Source organism: Meles meles, chromosome 9 (genome assembly GCF_922984935.1).
Source record: "Meles meles chromosome 9, mMelMel3.1 paternal haplotype, whole genome shotgun sequence".
NCBI classification, from domain to species: Eukaryota; Metazoa; Chordata; class Mammalia; order Carnivora; family Mustelidae; genus Meles; species Meles meles.
Window position 1 is genome coordinate 3841779 of NC_060074.1, and position 21603 is coordinate 3863381.

Sequence of the window (21603 nt, forward strand, 5' to 3'; positions counted from 1 at the left end):
TGTCATCTCTCTCTGGAGAGAACCACAAATAAGCCATTATAGGCAGAAAAGGTATCTGTCTTAATTCTCACCAAATAAGAAATGGAATAAGGTGATTTCGTACATCTTGTTAAATGGCATAAGACCCCCCTACTGTGATAGCTACATGGCCACAATTAGACATACTGAGAGCTACTTGGTTAGGAAAAGGCTACTGGTGTTTGCAATACACACAATTCTTCATATAGAAATCTAATTTGGAAAAAAAAAGTTGCCTGTGGATTTTTAAAGAAATAGTTCAGATACTCTCATTCATTGAAGATTGAGGCTAGTTGGTCTTTGATTTCCTTATGTGGAAGACTAATAAATCCATGACATTAGCTATTTTTTTAAAAGCCTTTCTTTTTTTTTTTTTAAAGATTTTATTTATTTTATTTAACAGATAGAGATTACAAGTAGGCAGAGAGGCAGGCAGAGAGAGAGAGAAGGAAGCAGGCTCCCTGCTGAGCAGAGAGCCCGATGCAGGGCTTGATCCCAGGACCCTGGGATCATGACCTGAGCTGAAAGCAGAGGCTTTAACCCACTGAGCCACCCAGGTGCCTCCATGACATTAGCTATTGAAGAGGAATTCTCTATCATGGCCTGGACCCTGAGACAAGAGCCTTAGGTATATCCTATGGAGTAGGTGGCCCCAGGATCTTACTTATTCTCACTATGCTGGGGACTTACTTTTTTCTCATTTTTAGGTTAATAAGACTTCATTTTCTTCATCAAGGAACTTCTTTTAGCCACAACTAATATATTTTACATAATTCAAAAATATTTCCTTTAGAACCTGCTCAGTAATGTTAACAAGAAATAATCAGGAAATGATTCTTTTTAGTTTTTTTTTAATTAGGTCTAAGCCTACTTCTGAGGTGAGCTATAATTCTCATTTAGCTATAACAAGCTGCATCTGGGAAAGCCAACTGACACCCCCCCCCTTTTTTAAACACTCTTCTACCTTGATCAAAATAGAGAAAGCAAAGAGGGGAAAGGAACAAGTTGAGATATTTTTATGAATTTAAATTTTCTTATATGGAGAAAGTTCCTACCGAGTAGTTTCTCTCCCAGCATGTTGAGCTGGTCCACATTGAGACCTCTTTTGGTGACGGAAGAAAACTGCCAGCTGAGCACCTCCGAGAGCTGAGACCATCGTGCACAAGGTGGGTTCAGGAAGAAGGACAGATTCTAGAGAAAAAAATACCCAAAATCTTAGGCCATTGGTCCCAAGCAAGTCCCTCAGACCCGGATCTGTCCCGAAGTTCAGTTCTAGTTTCTATGACACACACAAGTTTTCACAGAAGAGAAACACAGTTGATTCTCGTTATTTGGAGGTTCACATTCGTGAATTCAGTCTACTCATGCAAAGTTACTTTAACCCCCAAATGGCTCCTCATGGCACTTCTGGAGTCTTCTGTGGACACCATGAATAGAGCAGTGAAAGACTGGAGTCACCCAACATGGATGTTTCCAGGAGAGTCAGACTACGCAACTGCCTTCTTGTTTCAGCTCTCATACCACAAGCAAGTATCCTTTGCCTTTTGGGTTTTTTTCTGTTCTTTAAAAATTTCATTTTTAAAATGGTCACAAGGATAGCACTATGGTGCTGCCTGATGTTCCTAAGTGCAAGATGGCTGCCATACGCCTCACGGAGCAAATACAAGTGCTTAGATGCGCTTCATTCAGGCATGAGCTACAGTGCTGCTGGCCTGAGCTCAATGTGAATGCAAAAACAGATGCATTAGATAAGGCATCTTTAAACAGAAGCATACATAAACAAGACCATGTATCGACAGGTCCAGTAGCCATCATTCAGCATTTGCTAATTCAGTGTTCACAGTGACTTTCAAGAATGTAAGTGCAAAAAAAAAAGCAAAGGAAAAGAAAAGAATATAAGTGCAGGGAATAATGAGAATCAGCTGTACTTAACAGTGAGTATGCACACTTAAGAACGGAGCGTGCTGATTTAGCAGACATATACGCTTTCTTAAGAAAAGCAATAAATCAACTTATCCACAGTAAAAGTTATAGGAAATCTATTGCCTGAGCTTATTCCTACAGAAGTAAGACCACAGTTCTCATTTCTAATACATATAGGTGCTTCCCTTTTCCAGAATTACTGAAGGTCCTTAACGAAAGCACTTGTTATGTCACTTTTCTCTCAACGTCTGGCCCTGAGGGGTGCTGTGAGATGCACAGAAGCCACATGATGGTTAGCGCCTGAGCCAAAGGAGATGAGTTTTCCATACCCGGGGTTCCGTCACTAGCATGTTGTACCACAGGATGGAGGCCCAACCACTCGGCAGCTGGCTGACGTTGGAGATCACCACGACGGGCAGAGAGGTCGTCTAAAAATGATAAAGACCTTGAAATCATTCAAATCACAGAAATATCACCTGAAGACCACTGTGTAGCCTTAAAACTAAGCAAAGGGTGATTTGCAAATTTGCATGTATTTTATATTTGAACACTAAAAATGGAAAGTTAATTTTTGTCCATAGCTTATTTTTCATTCTACCATTCAATTAAGAAACAAGTCTCCTTGCCTCATGTAATAGTTTAACATAGGACACCTCAACTAGAACATTTAGTTTGCAGCTTTTTAAAGCTGAATTTGGTTCTCTAGCTTCCTGAACCATTCAATTAACAAGATAGTATTAGCTGAGAAAGATCATCCTTTTCAGCAATTAAGTCAATATGTCTACAACAAAAACTGAGAAATAAAAATAAAATTTCCCAGGTCTGAACCGTGTAAGTCTCACCTCGAGGTCAATGACCAAACCAGGCTGGCACAGCTGGGTCTCAAAACTAAGGGAGTGAAGCTCTTCAGTAACGATGAGAGGGCCCTTCAAAGAGAGATGGGAAAAGAGGAAAAAAAAAGGAATACAGTGATTCAGTCACACATCCTGCAACTTTCAGGGGCCTCATAAGGACTAAAAAGGACTGCAGAGAGCCTGACTGCCAACCAACCAAATGCAATTCAGAAAAAAAATTCCCATTTTCACGAATGTATCCCAGGTTCAAATATTCTTTCTCCGTGTTCTCGCAAGGACAAAATTTCTGAAAGCCCGGCCAGGGTTACAGATTAACAGAAAGAAATGTCAGTGGGGAAACAGAAGCTTCTCATGGGTTTCTTGGTGACGAGAAGCTTCCTGGCTCTCAGCTGCCCCCAGCCTGCTGCCCTGTCCGGCTCCAACCCTGGTGAACCAGTGGAGCAGACACGTGTTCCAGGTGGGATTAGTTACTGGAAGGACTGAACTGCATAAGCCTGGCAGGTCAGAAAGCCCCCGGTGTAGAAATATAATAGTTTTCTAAGTGCCTTCATACACATTATCTCCTAGGAGCACCACAGCAACTGAGAATAGGAGAGAAGCAGCCGCTCTCTCTCTCTGCTTACAGGAGCGGAGCCGGGAGGTCACGGTGAGAGTGAAGGGCAAAACCGGGGCTAAGCGGTGTGTGTCCACATGGCCTGGGCGGTGTCTGTCCCACTCTTCCACACAAACTCTGCTGGGTGTGGTTGTAAGGACTGCCTGCTACGTGGGCACAAAGCCTGAAATCGTTCCAAACCAAACCAACTCCAGACAGTCTGTCCTCTGTCCACAGTTCAGCTTCTGAACTGATGCATTATAGTCATCCCTCCTCCCCAGAGATCTGGCTGTAAAAAGGAAACGGTCAGAACGACACTGCCTCTGGGTAGAGAACGCAGGGGTGAGAAAACCCTCTTGCCACGCTTCAGTTTTCAGCACGGCAGTCCCCAAACCAGCCTCTAGTTCCAGCTCACACAGTAATTCCTGTGTACCCTTAGCTACATCCTACAAACTTCCTGGGATCACTTCCTTTGCATGTGAGATGTGAGTAGCATGGGAGCCCGGTGGGAGGGCCCAGCGATGCCCTGTGCGAAATCATCTGACAAACAGAAAGCATGAAGGCAGTGGGTTTTTACTGTTATCACAGATACACTGTGTCTCAGAGCTCATCCTCTCCCCTGCGGGGTCTGGACCCCTCTTTGAGGTGCAGGGGCACTGAGCCAACCTGCCTGGACACACCTGCCTCTTAGACACCATTCAAAACAGAGAAGGACTCACCTCGTTGGTTCTGGTGCCAGCATTTTTCTGTTCCTTCAGTTGCTACAGAACAAGAAACCACCTTAGTAAACGGCATGATAATGCTCACAGTTGCTATTTTCATCTACAAATCAGGTCGAAGTCACGGTTTAGAAAGAATAAAGGATGTGAAATGATTTTCAAAATGCAAAACAAGACATGAAATGACCCCTGTGTGGGCTCCTACGCCTAAGTGCCCCTTTCCAGCACCCTGACACCATGTGGACACACGTGAACATGGAAGGATCCCAGGGAATCACAGCCTGCTCCCTTCCCCCCGTGCAAGCTTTTCTGAATGATCCCCCTTAACTTTCATTAACTCTTTCATTCCTTCCCCTCCCCCCACCAGCTCAGGGCACAGCTCAGCCTGCCCTCAAGAGGACTTCAATCCCTGAGGTTTTAATGGAAGCATTCTGGAGCTCTGAGAGCAGCTCTGGGCACTGTGCGACTCCCACATCTGGACTGAGGCTCTCATATCAGGTCTAGCTTCACGAACTATGAATTTGTCGGCTTACAGAACTGTCGCCAGTGATCCTACCTGCAGGTTCCAGCCCAGGGAGCACACACCAGGGTCAGGGGCAACATGTCAGAACCACCTCACAGAGGCAGGCAAAGACACTTAAAATCCCCCGCAGGATTTCTGTGGCCTGGCAGAATGGGCTGACTCCGCTGGAGACAAAGCGGTGGGGGCAGTGGTCAGGGGCAAGACCGCCAGGAAGGAGAAGGTGAATAATGGGCAGACCAGAGACCCCGGAGGCCTGCCACTCCTGGAGCAGGCAGGATGTGGGGGCAACAATCAGTTCTGAGGAAACTATGAGACACCAGAGTGAGTGATCACTGAGGTCACAGAGGCACCAGGCACAAGTCACTCATATGTCCACTGGGTTATGGAATGTTTTGCCAAGACGGCTGTGCCCCAGAAAGTATCTCTGGAGAAGAGACTGGTAGGGAACTGGCACAGAACGGGCCTGAGGTGAGGAGGAATGAAGATTCAGCATGAAGTCAGCAGCCACACACTCTAGAAAGCCTTCTCCAGGAGATGCGTCCACATCACACAGTGAACCAGGTGCCACTCCATTGAAAATGGGTCCTACTAAGCCACACACAACCCAGAGAAACAGGAAAGGTGGTCTCCTACCAGGTGTCGGAACTCCGCTGCCAGACTCCCGTTGGTGGACTCCTCCATGTTCATCACTTTGGTGTGCGTGCCCAAAATGTTGAACTTCCTAAATCTAGACAATACAGAGCAGAAATACTTAAACGGCTTGGAACTTCTAAACAAAGACAGTAAAATCTAGTACAAAGTGCTTGACATACCCTTTTACTGTATTTCTCTCATTCACATCTCTGAAAAAGAAACATATACATATATATATAAAATCATGTATATGCATTTAAGTTTTGAGACGAGCTTTAACAAAAGTCCAGAAGTATACAATAGAGTGAAAGACCATACAAAATCTACACCTGTGGGCTTTCTGTCCTTTCACTCCTGGTCCCCCACCCCCCAATCGACCCACATGAGCTCTGCCAAGGACTGCTGAGTGACCTTGGGCAAATAAACCATCGGGCCTCACATGTCTCACTTGTAAGATGTGGTGCTACCGGTGCCCACCTTGCAGGACCCCAAGAGTGGTGAGCTAGACCATGGGGGAAAGGGCACGAGCGCGCCCTCCACAGACGTAAGTATGTGCTTCTGGCTGTTCCCTGAGCAGTCGCCCACCTTGTGTGAGGCTGGGAGCTAAGCGCAGGCAGCAGAGAGCCGTTGCAGCTGTGAGATTAGGGAACTTCCAGCATGACAGCTAAATCCTTCTTTTTAGTCTCTGTGACCCTTAATGCTTTTATGAAAGGACCAGAATAGTCAATTATTGGGGGAAACAGTCAAGTTTAAGTTTTAAATCTGAGGTTCAATCTTGAGTAGCCTGGCCTCTTACATCAATGCTGTGCTGACTCTGTCATGTTCTGGGCTCCCAGGTACCCGTCAGCAGAGGCGGAGCCTCGACATCATTAGCACACTCACAGTGACGTAGAAGTCATTAGCATGCTCATAGTGACATGGAAATCATTAGCACACTCACAGTGACATGGAAGTCATTAGCATGCTCACAGTGACATGGAAGTCATTAGCACGCTCACAGTGACATGGAAATCATTAGCACACTCACAGTGACATGGAAGTCATTAGCACACTCACAGTGACATGGAAGTCATTAGCACACTCACAGTGACATGGGTCAGCAACCTTTCCTAGCTCAACGAGAAGCTCAGCATTGCTGTGAATGACAATCACTATTAGCTACGTGAGTGACCAACTGTCCCCAGTTCAGGGGCAGGGGGGCGTGGAACTTAAAGAAAAAGGAACAGCGTGTTAGTGCCTCATCAGAGCTAAGAGTGGAACAGAGAGAAAGGACAAAAGAGCAGTAACAAACCAAAGGAGAGACAGAGCGCAGCGTAACGGCCACAACATCTGCCTCTTTTCCTTTCAAGAGATACTAGTGTATTTCCCTATCCCTGGAACCTTCCAGGGGACTCTGACTGGAATCTGCCAACAGAATGGTCGGGAGGGATGCCGCACAAGCTCCAAGTCTCACCTCCGCATGCATCGCACATGGCTGCTATTACCCACCCAGAATGCCGTCCCCATGTGAAAAGGCCAAGTGAGCCCCTGGAGAACCCCACGGAGAAGGGCCGGTCATCCCAGCCAGGACCTCAGACACTGGACACCCCCAGCAACAATCAAGCTGATCCAGACCAGAAAGACCACCTACAGCCCACAGAAGAAGAGAAATAAGCTTTTGGGTTTTAAGCCTGACGTTTTGGGATGATGTGTTAAGCACCAAAAGCTGACACACAGAAACCGCAGCTGATGGCAGGAAAGACAAAGGCGCAGAGCACAGAGAAGAACAGTGTTAGAGACAGACAAAACCCCAGAGGAAAATGACTCGGATCATCATAAATGGTTTTGAAACTTGCTAAACGAGTACGTTACACACACAAGCATTAAAAATATCAAGGGGTGGGGGCACCTGGGTGGCTCAGTGGGTTAAAGCCTCTGCCTTTGGCTCAGGTCATGATCTCAGGGTCCTGGGATCGAGCCCCATATCGGGCTCTCTGCTCAGTAGGGAGCCTGCTTCCCCCCACTGCTCTCTGCCTGCCTCTCTGCCTACTTGTGATCTCTGTCTGTCAAATAAAAAATAAAATCTTTAAAAAAAAAAGATCAAGGGGTGGGGGCGGGGCGGGAGCCAGTGGTTAGTTCAGGACTAGTCCAGGTCTAGTGTCCAAGGGCAAATGGGATAGGACTGCTCCATTTAGATCCCCGTGAGAGCTCCTGCCCTCTCCTGGGTCCCTGCTGTCAGGAGGAGACAAGGGTGGATCCAGCAGGCCCCATACAGTCTCTGCAAAATGCTGTCAGCTGCGTTCCAGAAACAACCCACAATGGCTGCAGAATCACTGCACCAGACAGTCCTCAGCCTGGTGCAAGCCCAAGGGCCCCTCCTCTTCCCGACTGGCCTAGGAGGAAGGAGGGGTAGCAGACCAGGTCCAGGGCTTCGAGACTTGATCCGTACAAGCTCACAGGCCTAAAACACACCCATTCTTTTGTTTGTTTATAGTCTGAGAAGGCACCAGCTTGTTGCTATCAGTTCTAGGAGAGGCTCCCAGTGTCCAGAACGGGAGCCATCAATTTAAACCTCCTGCGATCACGCAGAAATAGCCCCAGCGCGTCAGTCCATGCCTGGTTAACAAAACCAGCATCTCGATACTATGTGTATCTTAGATAATATGAAAGATATCTTACTTATCAAATAAGACTTTGACTTTCAAATTATAATTCAGCTCTTGCAATTTCACCAGCAGTCTGCAAAGAAAAATAAAAGTCATTATTACTTTAAAAAACTATTACAGTCTGTTTATTATGCCAACTCCCTACGCGTGGCCATGTCAGTAACCTCTGCTCCCTCCAGTTATCACAAAGAATAGCATCGACATCCACGTACGTCTACTGGGATTTTTTCTAAGTGCATTTGCAGCATAAATTCTTAACCATGGAATTGCTGGGGCAAAGCTCTAACACTAAATTTTGATAGAAAGAGCAGCATTTCCATTCCCACCAAATGTGAGTGAGGGTCCCTGCTTCCCTACACAGTCTTGCCAACACTGGGGTCTGTCAAAATTTCTACTTTGGGACAATTATATGGGCAAAAAAGTAGCAAATGTACTTTTTACTAAAATTTGTATCTAATGTTTGTTCTGTTGGAAAAAAAATAACTCTGACCCATAATGAGGAATAGCATCTACGGTCATGCCAGGTGGTGCGGAAAGATGAAGGAAGGACTGCGGAAGACGTGCACGTGTCTTCTCTGAGGAGCTGGAGACCTCCAGCAGGAGCCCCTCGCCGCTCCGCTCCACTTACTGGCACAGGCGGATGGGACTGCGCTTCTAGTGCCCCTTCTAGCTGTGGGTCCTCGGCCCCCGCGGGTGCTCGGGTGTGATGCTGAAACACCAGCAGCCAGGGAACCTCACCAGGACCTAACTGGGCAGCACCCCAGGAGGAAGGACTATGGCCCGCTCTTCGGAGCCCAGCTGCTCACCAGGAGAAGAACAGCAAAGAAAATTTGCTATTTGACAGAGAAGGGACAGCCCTAAGTTCTCACATGGAAACACTTCTGCAATTTATTATCACGGAGAAAGACAGATTGCAAAACAACACGTATAGCAGAACCTTAGTTTTTAAAACTAAAATCCTATAGGTAATATTATGTATGTGTGTATCTTTGTATGAAAATATACGTATACACACACACACACACGCAACTGTATTTATTTCCGTATTTGTGTAGACATGGAGAGAATTGCGGGAGGGTGGACTGCCAATAGGCTGTTTGCCACAGTGATCTACAGATAATTAGATCACAGACAACTCTGAAACACTGAGGAAAGCTATGACCCCATTCACCAGAAAAACAAGTCACGAGTCCATATTCACACACGCATGTGGTCTCCGGGCTATGTAAAGCCCAGGTTACCAGCTTGTTCTCAGGAGGGCACGAAACTGCTGGGAACTTCTGCGTCTACTAGATGCAGTTCTGCCCTTTCGAATTCCTTTTTACAGTGAATGCGCATGACATTTACGGGGGGAAATCATGTGTGCGTGTGTGCACATAAATATATGTTACATTTCTATTTCTTTTAATAGACAAGATGGACTCTTAGATATTCTAAAGAAGAATTCACATTGAAACGCCTACTGCACCACTGCTTTCCCTAAGCACTCTCCGCGACAGTGTCGTGCAGCAGGGGAGGACACACGCTTCAAGGCGCAGGGTTTCTGTCTCATCTTGGTTACCTCAGCTTCACGGTGAACTGGACCCCGGTCTTCAAGACCAGCGGCCTCTGAGGATGAGTTGGCATGCAAGGCTGTCTTTCCACCACAAATGAGCTGTAAATTCCAAGCAAAGTGCAGATTAGCATTTCCATTAAGGCTGACGCAGTACCAACAGGAGGGGGGTTAGAGGGCATAGCCATACCACGTCTACACTCCACATGAGATCAGAGCGTGACCTGTGACACCTCTGACAAAACCCTGAGTTGCACGAATTTGCATGAAGAACCAAATTTGCTAAGTAGGCTTCACTGTGGCAATCGCTTCGCAATATATACGAGTTCAGGTCATTATGTCCTACACCTGAACCTGATGAATGTTGTATGCCAATCACATCTCAATTTAAAAATAAAAATAAACGAAAACAAAAAATAAAAAGAAATTTCACTATAGTTGAAAATGAACTGCGTAACACATTGCTTGCTACCATAATTTGAAATGGCTATTTCAGGATCCTTTGGAAAACTTTACTTCTAGTAAAACAGTTTTACTTACTATCTAATATCTAATATCTAATTACTATCTAATAAACATTTCCAAATGTGAATTTTCATTTAAAAAAGGATCACATTTGCATTCCAAAACCCAAGGAAATAAATATCCTTGCTATTTCAAAATACAGCACTGAGGTATTGCTGTCTGGACATGAGCCACAGGGAACCAAGGATACTTTTTTATTATGTCACGTTAGCACACACACAAAAAAAATTGCAGTATGAACTTTATCTTTCTACCCAGTGCATTTACCTACGAAGTATACTTGGAACAACTGCCCATGAACAAGGCACTGCACAAGGTCCTTGTGGGGGATAAAAGAGGACAAAGGCACAGCTCTGTCTTCCAAGAACTTCCGGTTCATGTCACAGATGACAGAAATCCACACACAATTACATAATGAATCCGGAATGGGAGAAGAACAAAGACAGAGCCAGGCAGATCCAGAAGGGAGCTAACGTGTTTGGGAATTCTGGGAAGATTTCACGACAAGACACAGCTGAAACTCTCAGGAGCTTACAATGTTGAGATGAGGTTCAAAGAAGGCGGCTGGGGGGCAGAGGACACAGGAGAGGCACGGCAAAGTGACTGGAGTCGGTGCGGATGAGATCTGCCTGGAAATGAGGTGTGTGGGGAAGCTCACCCTGGAGCGGTCAGCTGGGGCCAGGCTGGGGAGTGGGGGTCCAAGTGTCCAGCTGACGGGCTCTGCCTGTCAGAGCTAGGCCGGACACTGCTTGGGGAAGCACAGCGTCGCAGGGGCTGAGAAGGGACATGTTTGGGAGGTGACTGTGCACGAGTTCAGCAAGAGGATCTGAGAGCTTGAAACCAACATGGGGCCTTGGAGTGGGAAGGAGGGGACAAACCAGATCTGAGAGCCTGAAACCAACATGGGGCCTTGTAGTGGGAAGGAGGGGACAAACCGCCCCAGGACGGGCTGGCAGCTCTCCGCACAGACTGGCCCCAGGGGAGGGAGCAGCAGAATGGGTGAGTTACCAAGCTGGCTGGCCACAAGAATGAAGAGCCGCAGAGCGGACGGTATGGACAAGGCAGGAAGAGGTGACCGCCCTAAAACAATTTACACAACGTCTTAAACTTTTAAAGGACCTGAATCACCGTGAAATTTTCCCCCAGTAAAATAACTGCAGAACATGCAAGCGAGTCCCCTCAAGTCACCTCTGAATGAGCTGCTGGAAAAGGCTGAAGGTACGGTCCCACAGGCCTTGCTTGTTTTTTGTGATAGGGTCGTGTTCGTAGGTGTATTTCTGTTCCAACTCCTCGAGCTTTTTCAGCTGCTGACGCACCTGCTGCAGACTCTCCGCAACTATGGTGAACCTGGGAAGGGACAAGATTCGGGGACCTCGATCAGAAGCCACCTCCCAGCCGCCCGGCCCACAGGGAACCGTGGAAACTGACAAGTGGTTTCCCCGGGAAACACCTGACATTATCTGCGCGGCCACTCTCTGCACAGAGAACAAGGTTCAAGTTGCCATTAGAGAGTATTATGTGGGGGGAAGAAACCAACAGATTTCCGCCCAAACCTGCGGAGATGGGGCCTGCTGGAGACCTGTGACTTCTGCTGACCTGCATGATGACCGGGACTTAAAGAGACAGGCAGGGAGGAGGGCAGAGGCAGGGGACACAGCAAAGGAGATGCTGTGACGGGTGATGCAAGAGGCAGCGAGGGCCCGTGCAGGTTGTGTATCAGGACACAGAGGAGCAAGAGAACAGCCTGGAAGCTGGGGAAGCCGCATGGTGAGGGCATGACAGGCCGGGGTCAGGAGGAGAAAAGGGAAGGAAGGTTACCATTTTACTGAACAGAAAGAAGGCGGCAAAAGTGCCCAATCTAGACACTCATAAACCACGGAGGAAACTCGTGGTTGCTTTCAGGTCCCTCCTTCCTTCCAGTGAAGGGCCTGTGAGCCAAGTCAGGCTGTGCGACTGCGGCTTGACTCCCTGGCATAGTAACAGAGGAAGATCTCCCACTGAACACATCTCCGCTTCACGGTTTCATTTCCTGAATCCAGTTCAAAGCACCCAAGGAGCAGCCCTTGGCCATGAAAGGAGAGGCAGGCTGATGGTGGTGGGCAAGTTCCGGGGGATCCTAACCGGCTGCTTCCCAACTTCGTTCACGCCATGGCACACATGTGAACGTGACAAATGACCACGAGGGGGCTCCGGACAGCCCAGGGCTTCCCTAGGCAGCAGGACAGGGTTGGGGGCAACGGGGTCACATAGTTCTCAAGGCCCATTGTGGGGGGTACACTGGGCTGGGAAGTTCTGTTCTAACCAACAAGAAATTTGGAATACAAGCAGGCAATCCACAGAATACAAATGAATGGCCAAGTATTAATTGTGAATTTAAAAAAAAAGCCATTCAGAGAACCTGCTGAGATCTGTGGTCCCTAGGCCCTTGGAAACTGTTGCAGGCCGCACTCCCTCACCCCGACTCTGACCCACTGCTGCCATGGGCTCTGGTCTGTGGGCCCTCCCCCGGACGACAGTAGTGCGCTCACGGTCCCCCGGCTGGCCTTTCTGTCTCTAGTCTATCCTCCAGACTGCTGCCAGAGTGACCTAAGTCAAACAAACAAACAAACAAACACCCCGAGAAGTGACCCTGCACTTGAATCAATAGCCCCGCCAGGCTCATCAGCGCGCACTGATCAAGCCCTGTTCCTAGCGCGGCCTGAGAACCGCCTCGGCAGCCTCCTGCTTCCTGCTACCTCCCCCTGCCTCCGCCCGCACCGCGCCCCATTCTCCAGCATCCAGTAGGCGCCCTCTCATGCCCAGCTTCTCCTCTCCTCTCCTCTGCCTGTCCCTGCGGGTCTCCTCCCTGGTCTCCAGGAAGGACTCCCCTTCGGTCTCCAGTCAGTGCAAGAGCCCTTCTCGGAAACTGCTGGTGACCGCTTCCCTCGTCCTCCCCAGAACCCTGGGCAGCCCTTCTTTAGAGCAGCGGAGGTCTCTTACTGCACGGGGTGAGGACTGGACCTTCCGCCTCCACACGGAGACTCCTCCCTGGGAGGACCAAGAGTCACTCATCGCGTGTTCCCAGGTCCTAGCCTGGCACACAGCATTTCATAAGGGTTTACTGGATATTTGGCTGAGTGAATGGTCCAAACGATTACTTCACGGAAACCTGGAAAATGTCTCATGCTATTTTGTTTTTAAAGAAACATTAGGGCTCAAGCAGTTAAATGTGTGATGTGAGGACTATGCCACCAGTGTTTTGGCAAGAATGACGTATCCCATGGGACAGGCACAGTAGGGAGAGGGCTGCTCCAGACCAAGCAGAACTTGGCTGAACTCGGCCACAGGCATGAAAAATGTGCGCTTTTCAAGTGTTACCAGGGCAAGCAGCAGCTGGGCTATATCAAAGTCTAAACAAAAGTCTCGACAGGGTCCTTTCAACTAACAACTGGAATGTACACTTTATGGGCTCATGGGGTCGGTGATCAGATTTGGAGACTCTTACCAGTTTTGCAGCTGATCAAGACAAGCGTTGGGGGGCCCCCCGATGCAGGCGCTCTGCTGTCTCTGCTTCCATTCCACCAGCTCATCATTGATCAGGGCTTTCTGGGTAAGTTCCGTGACATTCAACAACTCTATTATTTTGAGAACTACTTCCTAAAGGGAGAGGAAGAGACAAAGTGAAGTCGATTCATCTTTAATCACTGTATTTAAAAATATTTCTAAAAAGCAAAGCAAGGGGCGCCTGAGTGGCTCGGTGTATTAAGCCTCTGCCTTCAGCTCAGGTCATGATCTCAGGGTCCTGGGATTGAGCCCTGCATCGGGCTCTCTGCTCAGCAGGAAGCCTGCTTCCCCATCACTCTTTCTGCCTGCCTCTCTGCCTGCTTGTGATATTTCTCTCTCTCTGTTAAACAAATAAATTAAAAATCTAGAAAAAAAAAAAAAGGGAAAGTTGGGGCGCCTGGGTGGCTCAGTGGGTTAAAGCCTCTGCCTTCGGCTCAGGTCATGATCTCAGGGTCCTGGGATCGAGCCCCGCATCGGGCTCTCTGCTGACCAGGGAGCCTGCTTCTTCCTCTCTCTCTGTCTGCCTCTCTGACTACTAATGATCTCTGTCTGTCAAATAAATAAATAAAATATTAAAAAAAAAGGGAAAGCAAATATTTCAACTGGGGCTGTAAGCCAAGTGGTTATAAAAATAATGTTTCCTCTAAACGTCATGTCCATTACTTATAGTCTGTGACAAAAGCAACACATTATTCTGGAAAGCGAATCACTACCTTTCTCTTATTGTCGAGCATTAAATACATCTTCTGGATTAACAACTGTTCTTGTTTCTGATCATTCTTTGCCACGCCATTGGTTTCATGCTCTGTGAAGTGGGAGAGATGGCTGGTAAGTATAAATGTAAAAAAACCAAAACCAACTAAATCCAAGATTCAAATCCACTTAGAAGAAATAGAATCCAAATGCTATCTGCTGACAGATCCAAGTTTGACCTTCAATCTTCACTGAACAAAACTAAAAAAATGCCATCAGTTTAAAAAAATTGGACAGGCTAAAACAAAGTTCTTGTTTTCAATGACCATGTAAACTGGAAACAGTACCGTCCGGCTCTTAAATCATTGTCAGAATATTACCTAAATGAATATAACCAACAAAATCCAAAATCCCAGATAAAGTGTATGTGCAGCTTTGAAAGAGAAGCACACAATTAGGAAGGAGTAGTTGAGGTTCCTTTCTGTCATACTATTCCTAAATTGTCCGAATAATGTCCCCAGATCCACCCCAGTATCCTCCAAGAGATCGCTAGGGTTACAGCCAGCGTATGGAGCTGCATCGTTTAAAGGAGCTTCAAGCCGGGAAACTCCACACACCTGTCCGGCTACGTCAGTCAGGGGGCTAGGAACAGTAAGTAAAGTGAGTGACACATAGCCAGTGGCTGTGGACAACAGGTGATACTGCCTGCCATCCCTCCCCCCAAACATGTGGCAGCGTCTGGCCTGGCACACTGGGGATTAAGGCATAGTTCTACTGCCATCTGGTGGTTACAAATCAGGGCTGCCGCTAACTACCCTGTGAGGCACAGGACAGACAGCCCCTCGCTACGAGGATCCGGTTCTAAAGGTCAACAGTGCAGAGGTTAACACCGGCCTGCCTCACCAAGAAGCCAAGACTAGGAGTTCAGAGTCATAAAGCATCTGGCAAACATGAAGACATACTTGCCCTCTTCATCTCGTGTCAACAGAAGAAAGGACGGCCGATGGGCACTGCTTTAGACGTTAAGTCTTACCTCTGTTCTGCAATGTTTTGCACTTGAAGTCATATTCGTCTTGTAAATCTTCTAGGGTCTTGATTTCATGCTCTATACACTGCGAATAAAGACATAAACAGGTTTTTCCCACTGACCCACTTCCAAAGACTTTGGGAAATAGATTATCGTTTCTGTAGGACCCAGTAACCCTGGCAACCATCCTGCACCCTCAAAGATGGGTTCCACTTGCAAAATTCTAGTCACATACATAATAATCTCTATTTCCTTCATAAGAATATAATAATTTTTTTAAGAGGAAGACATATGGTTATTTTCAGACTGGCTTCCCTTGATTTCTACTTTAATGCTTCCCTTCCCAGGCTCAGAATAAAACAGGTCTTTGAGAAAGAGGAGCCATGTTTGTCCTGGGGCTCTGCATAACCCCAGGAAAACGCCAACTTGAGAAGCGCCGCCATCAAAGCGCTATTTCGAGCAGCAACACCTAGTTTATTGGGTGCTGGGGCAAAGTCAACAGTTACTGCACAATCTTGCAAGGAAGAAAGAAAGCAGCTCAGTGTCTGAAGCTATAACAGGGACCATAAAAGTCTATCCAACTGGTTGGATAGTTACTGGTTGGTTTAACTACCTTGTTTACGTATGGTTTGGAACTTCAGCAAAACTTTTCTTCTCAACTACTTAAAAGACTGAAATCAGTTAATTAACCATGTTTACACTCAAGTAATTGAAACCTTTTTCGTCTTACAAAAAGTTAGAGGCTAAACATATATATTGACTCAATACGCACCATAACCTTATCCTTCACGTTTCTGACTTTGCTGTCCAGCTCCTTCTGTTTGTCTAACATCACGGTGTTCTGGATACTCCCCGACTGCGCCTGCAATGGGAGGGGCATGGTTACCAACGATTTCCTCTGCCACAGTCACCTGCTGGTTACTCTCCGGAGTCCACACTTTGTGCACCACCTACCCACCAGACCTTCTGAGACTTCCTACAAGCTTCCCACATCAGTGTTGACAAGAAACAGCTAGTTCTCAAGGCCCTGGAAAATGCTGGCGAAATGTTAAAAAGGCTACAGAAAGACTCGGCTCAGTTCATGTCTACTATATACAGAGTATTTCTGGAATTTTCCATTAATTCATACAGTTGCATGGTACCACACAGGAAGTTCACGTCAGGGTTTCTCAAATTTTATAGACAAGATTATTCCCATGAGCCCTGTACTTATTTGTCATAAAGCCTCGTGATTCTGTGGTCCCCAGACCAGCGGCACCTCACTGTCTGGGAGCCAGCGGGAAATGCAGACTCTCAGTGCCTCACTGATTACTGAATCAGAAGCCCCATTTGACAAGATCCCAGGTGACCCAGAGGCCTATCAAAACTGGACAGCACTGCCATTCTGGACTTCAGAGACTGCGTGCTACTCGGAAGTCATGACTATGAACCGAGACACACAGAGGATCCAGTCCTCACCCTTCAGAGCACTCAAGACGTAGCAGCACCTCCGTGTCCCTTGTTTAAGGGGTTCCCTGGTTTATTCACGCAGCAAGACTTACTCGCTATTAAGTCAAGGTCAGACAATGTCCTAGACCCTGGTGGTAGAGCTGTAAACACGAGACTGTTCTCATACAGATTCGATTCTAGAGAGACGTTATTTTTGTTTAGAGTTAAAGACCCTCCCATGGCAAAAACTGTGCCCATCGACCTTCCTTATGGGGGCCTACACAGCGCAGATTCTATGTGAGTATTTTTACCTCTTCAAACTTAATAGGATTTTCTTCTTTTATATCTGGATTTTCCCTATTAGAAAGCCTTTCTGTATTGACGGATTAGAAACAAGTTCTCTCATTTTCAACCTAGCACTTAAATGGTTTATTTTTTTTCTACCTTTAGATCTCTCATCCATTCGAAGTTTATTCTTGTGTTTAAGGTGAAAAAGTGTGGGGACAATTTTAACTTTTTTCCCAATTGGCTGTCCACGTGTCTTAACAACATTTAGAGAAAAGTTCCTATTTTCCCCAGAGCTCTGACTTGCCATTTTTATCACACAAAGTTCCTTACGTACCTGGGTTTAAGTTCTAGACTTTCTGATTTTCCCTGGGGTCTGCTCTTCCTAAACCTGAACCCCTGAACAGTGTTTAACCTTGGAGGGCTTGGTGTGTACCTAATAGAGCGGGGCCCGTCTTCTTGCCGTGTTTCTCTGCTAGTTTCCTTGCTATTCTCGCAGAGTTATTTTCCTAACGACTTTCACAGCTTCAGAAAGAAACTTGGTACTTCTATTGGGATCATGTTAAAATTATGAATAACTCAGGGATAGCCGATATCTCCATGATGTTGCTTTTGATTCTTATGCCTCTCCCGGTGTTCTCTTGTCTAACTGTATTGGCAAATACCACCAATATAATGTTATTTAAATACCAGTGGAAATAGTGGACATCCTTGCCACAGTTCTGACTTACTGATATGTTCCAAACTACATAAGATACTGTCTACAGCACTGAGATAAATATATATATTTTAATTTGCTAAAAAGAGGTACCCATCCAGTTCATATATTACTTAGTGTCTTTTATCAGGGATGCGTATTAGATTTTGTCAACCCTTTTTAGCAACTATAGAGATGAGCATATACTTTTTCTTCCTTATATCTATTTACATAATGAATTACATTAATGCATTTCCTAGCCACAATCTACTCTGTAATTATAATCTGGAATAAATTCTACTTGGTCATAATATATTGTTTTCTTAATGTATTACTGAATTCTGATCACTAAAATATTTTGTTTAGAACTTTACATTGATATCCAGAAGTGAAATTGGCCTATAATATTCTTTTTTGTTCTATCTTTATTATGTATAGGTGATCAAAGTGATTCTTTGTTTACAGAAAACTCTGGGAGTTTTTCTTCTTTTATATACTCTGGAATTGCAGAAGTTCAAAGCGTCTGAATTATATCTGTGTAAAGTGTGTATTAAAAATATACGCCACTGACTGGTACCCCTAGGTACCCCAGGCGTCACTGAGGAATGAACAGGGCTGCTCGGGCCTTTCAGAAGGAGCTGTCGCTTTGAGCAGCTCCAGGAAGCTCTACGGCTTCCTGCCTCTGCTGCACATCAAATGCTCACGTTGGGTATGGAAGTGCCGAACCACTGTGTTCTACGCCTGAAACTACTGTTACACTGCACAGGAGCTGGAATTAAATGCAAACTTTACACAAACTGTTGAAGTTGGAAGGGACCTTCATGGTCGTCTACTCCTCTTTTCTCATTTCACACCTACACCACATACAGACCCTGTCTGGAGGGTTTTCATTAGAACTGAGCTCTACACGTACCCCAGACCAAGGAAAAGTCTGTTTGGGGAGGTTTTCTCTTCAATGGAACAAGCAGCTGTCCAAATAAGAGGACATGTGACAGGCACTGGATGGGCGCCAGAGGTCCCAGTTAGAATGCCCTCCTCTCCCATCTCACAAGTCCAAACCAACAAGACAGATGAAGCAACTTCTCTAATGAATGGGTTTTAGAGTCAGACAATTCTAGGTTTAAATTCCAAACTCATTAGCTCTGTGGCCTTGACCCCTCAGCCTTAGTTTTTTCATCTGTAAGATGAGGATAAGAATACTTAATTTCAGTGACAGTTTTGAAAACGTTCATTCAAATTAAATGATGTTTATAAAATATTTAGCACAGGTCCTGAAAAAAGCATTCAGTATATGGTAATTCTATTATTTTTGTTTAAAGATTGTATTTATTTGTCAGAGAGGGAGAGCATAAGCAGGGGGAGCGGCAGGCAGAGGGAGAAACAGGTTCCCTACTGAGCAGGGAGCCCAATGCAGGACTCGATCCCAGGACCCTGGAATCAGGACCTGAGCTGAAGGCAGATGCTTAAGGGACTGAGCCACCCAGGCATCCCTGACAACTCTAACAAAGGGAAACCTGAGAGCCACTTTGTGTCTTTTCTTCCAGTCTGAAAGAACCAACCACCACTTCCTGTGGTGAAACCTATGGACCTAAATTTTATCCACACATAGAGTTTTTTCGCCACACACACACACAGGCACACACTCACGTGTGTGCACACATGTGTGCACAACACATAAGAAAAAGCTTAGTGTGCAATAATGGCAGCAAACAAAACATTCATAGTTTACTAAGTATCTATATGTAATATTCTTTTTTAAAATATTCTCTTATATATACTTTCTAAAAGTTCTTTTATTAAAACAAAAAATAACAGGAACAAAATTTTCCTATCCCAACATTTCTATTAAATTTTCATAGAATCTGAAGACTATAAACAGACTCTTAAGTTTGCATGTTTTTAACTCGTTGAATTTCTCTCTTTTTTTTTTTTTATTTATTTATTTGACAGAGAGAAATCACACCAGGCAGAAAGGCAGGCAGAGAGAGAGAGGAAGAAGCAGGCTCCCCACGGAGCAGAGAGCCCGGGAGGAAGCAGGCTCCCCACGGAGCAGAGAGCCCGACGTGGGGCTCGATCCCAGGACTCTGGGATCATGACCCGAGCCGAAGGCAGATGCTTCAACCCACTGAGCCACCCAGGTGCCCCATTAACTCGTTGAATTTCTTGAATCCCCTGGTACCTATCAGTTTCCACAACTGTCAGTCAAGTCATGGACACTCTTGTTTCATCTAGATTCTCCAAATGCCCCTAGCGCCAAAATGGGGTTACTCGGAACCAAATACAGATATCATACATCATACATCAGTATGCATAAAAGATACATTATTAAAACGTAGTTACTTCAACAAGGGGGAGAAATGGCAAAGAAATGTTTCTCAATTTCCCAGTCCAATCTACTCAGTAGATTGGGTAACTTGGGGGCCATTTCCCTTTCCCTGATGGCCTCAGACATCCAGATCCTTCCCTCAAACCTTAAAAAGGACTTGCTTCTCTCGATCTCAGCTGGGCAGTCAACTAAACCTCCTAAAAGGTGCTCACCAGTAACTCAGGGGTCTCCTGAGAGGCTTAAGATGGACATTTTTTAAAGGGGAGAAAACCACTGGCAAGCTTTCAAAACCCAGAGCATACCCAGGAGAAGAGGCTGATCTGGGAGAGAAGTCCCCTACTCTGCCTCCCAGTGCCAACTCTGGGCCTCGGGGCCAAATGTGAGGCGAGAAATGCTTGGGTGCCAAGGTGGAAAGTTGGTTCTTCTGCCCATCTCTGCTCTTGGCAGCCCTCTCAAGTTTGACATACAGGAGTGGCCAGACCATTGCCTGGTGTTGTTGAGATGAAAATCCCACACAGTCCCAATGTCCTGCTGCAGACCTCGCAGCTGCGGAACGCATGTTGAAGACAAGCATGCCCCCTGCAGAGGAGCCCCGGCGGCCGACACTGAGAGGCACTTCTGTTCATGAGGCCAGGGGCCAGATGCACTAGCTCCAGCTGAGAACAAATAATGCGTCTCCTGAAATGCTCAGTGCAGCAGCGTGCTTCCAGTGGGCCCGGAACTAAATGCCCAGGGAAGCAGCAGATTCAAAAAACTGGATCAAATGCCCAGAAAGCGCATGGAGAATGGCATTCGCCCCTGCTACTTACATCTGACTCCTCTGGCATTCCCCCCTCATAGCGGAAGGCTCTTAGCCAGAACAACCCATACGGTGGTTTCACAACTTTGTTTCGTTGCCTTCTGGTTGTTTCTGGCACCTCAGCCATCAAGATGCTATAGCAATTTTAAAAATATGAACCTGACCACCAGGAAGGTTTGTATTAATATTAGTAAAACTCTGATCAAAAATCTTGGTTCCTAAACAAATCTGACTCATTCTGTTTGGATGTCTTATACATTTAAGAGGTAACTCGATCCTATTCAAAACAAAGGACTTAATTTTCCCATCAACTTGTTCTTCTCCTCCAAAACATGCTATGTCCTACAAAAGCCGTCCCCCGTCCTTTCTTTCCTCCCCAGCTCGATGAACAATATCTCCAAGTGATTCAAGTTGCAAACCATCAAGTCATCTTCCGTTTTGCACTTTCCCTCACTCCCATGTCTGATCCTTCAATATACGCCCAATCGGTACCACGTCCCAAATACAGTCTGCCGCCTTTCATCTCCACCAGCTGCACCTTTCTTGAGTCCGCTTCCGCCTCCTCTCCCTCTCCCTGCCGTTTCCTTCCCTGCCCGAACCTCACCCTGATCTAAAGACACAACCCCCCACCACAGATACTTCGTTACTGACTGTATCTCAGTATCCTCCTTTGGTATCTGCATAGGAATTGTGACTACCTGAAAATATTTTGTTTATGTATTATCTCCCTCCCTCACCAGAATGACTTCCAACAGATCATAGTCCTTTCTTAAAGCCCAGGTCTACGTAATCTCTGTATCTGATCTTTTCCACTTCCTGGG

The 21603-nt window shown here is 46.2% G+C and overlaps 1 protein-coding gene across 2 annotated transcripts in view; it reads right to left on the minus strand.

Moving 5' to 3' along the window:
• STAT1 (signal transducer and activator of transcription 1) overlaps positions 1 to 21603 on the minus strand; it is a 39486-nt gene that overhangs the window by 11308 nt on the left and 6575 nt on the right. For both annotated transcript variants that reach the window (XM_046019316.1, XM_046019314.1), the window contains 13 exons: positions 16020 to 16109; positions 15254 to 15332; positions 14241 to 14332; positions 13469 to 13620; positions 11173 to 11331; positions 9469 to 9561; positions 7921 to 7980; positions 5442 to 5471; positions 5263 to 5356; positions 4107 to 4148; positions 2784 to 2867; positions 2271 to 2369; positions 1074 to 1209 (listed from right to left, as the gene is read on the minus strand). In XM_046019316.1, coding sequence (XP_045875272.1) covers positions 1074 to 1209; positions 2271 to 2369; positions 2784 to 2867; positions 4107 to 4148; positions 5263 to 5356; positions 5442 to 5471; positions 7921 to 7980; positions 9469 to 9561; positions 11173 to 11331; positions 13469 to 13620; positions 14241 to 14332; positions 15254 to 15332; positions 16020 to 16109 — 1210 coding nt within the window. The remainder of the gene's footprint in view (positions 1 to 1073; positions 1210 to 2270; positions 2370 to 2783; positions 2868 to 4106; positions 4149 to 5262; positions 5357 to 5441; positions 5472 to 7920; positions 7981 to 9468; positions 9562 to 11172; positions 11332 to 13468; positions 13621 to 14240; positions 14333 to 15253; positions 15333 to 16019; positions 16110 to 21603) is intronic.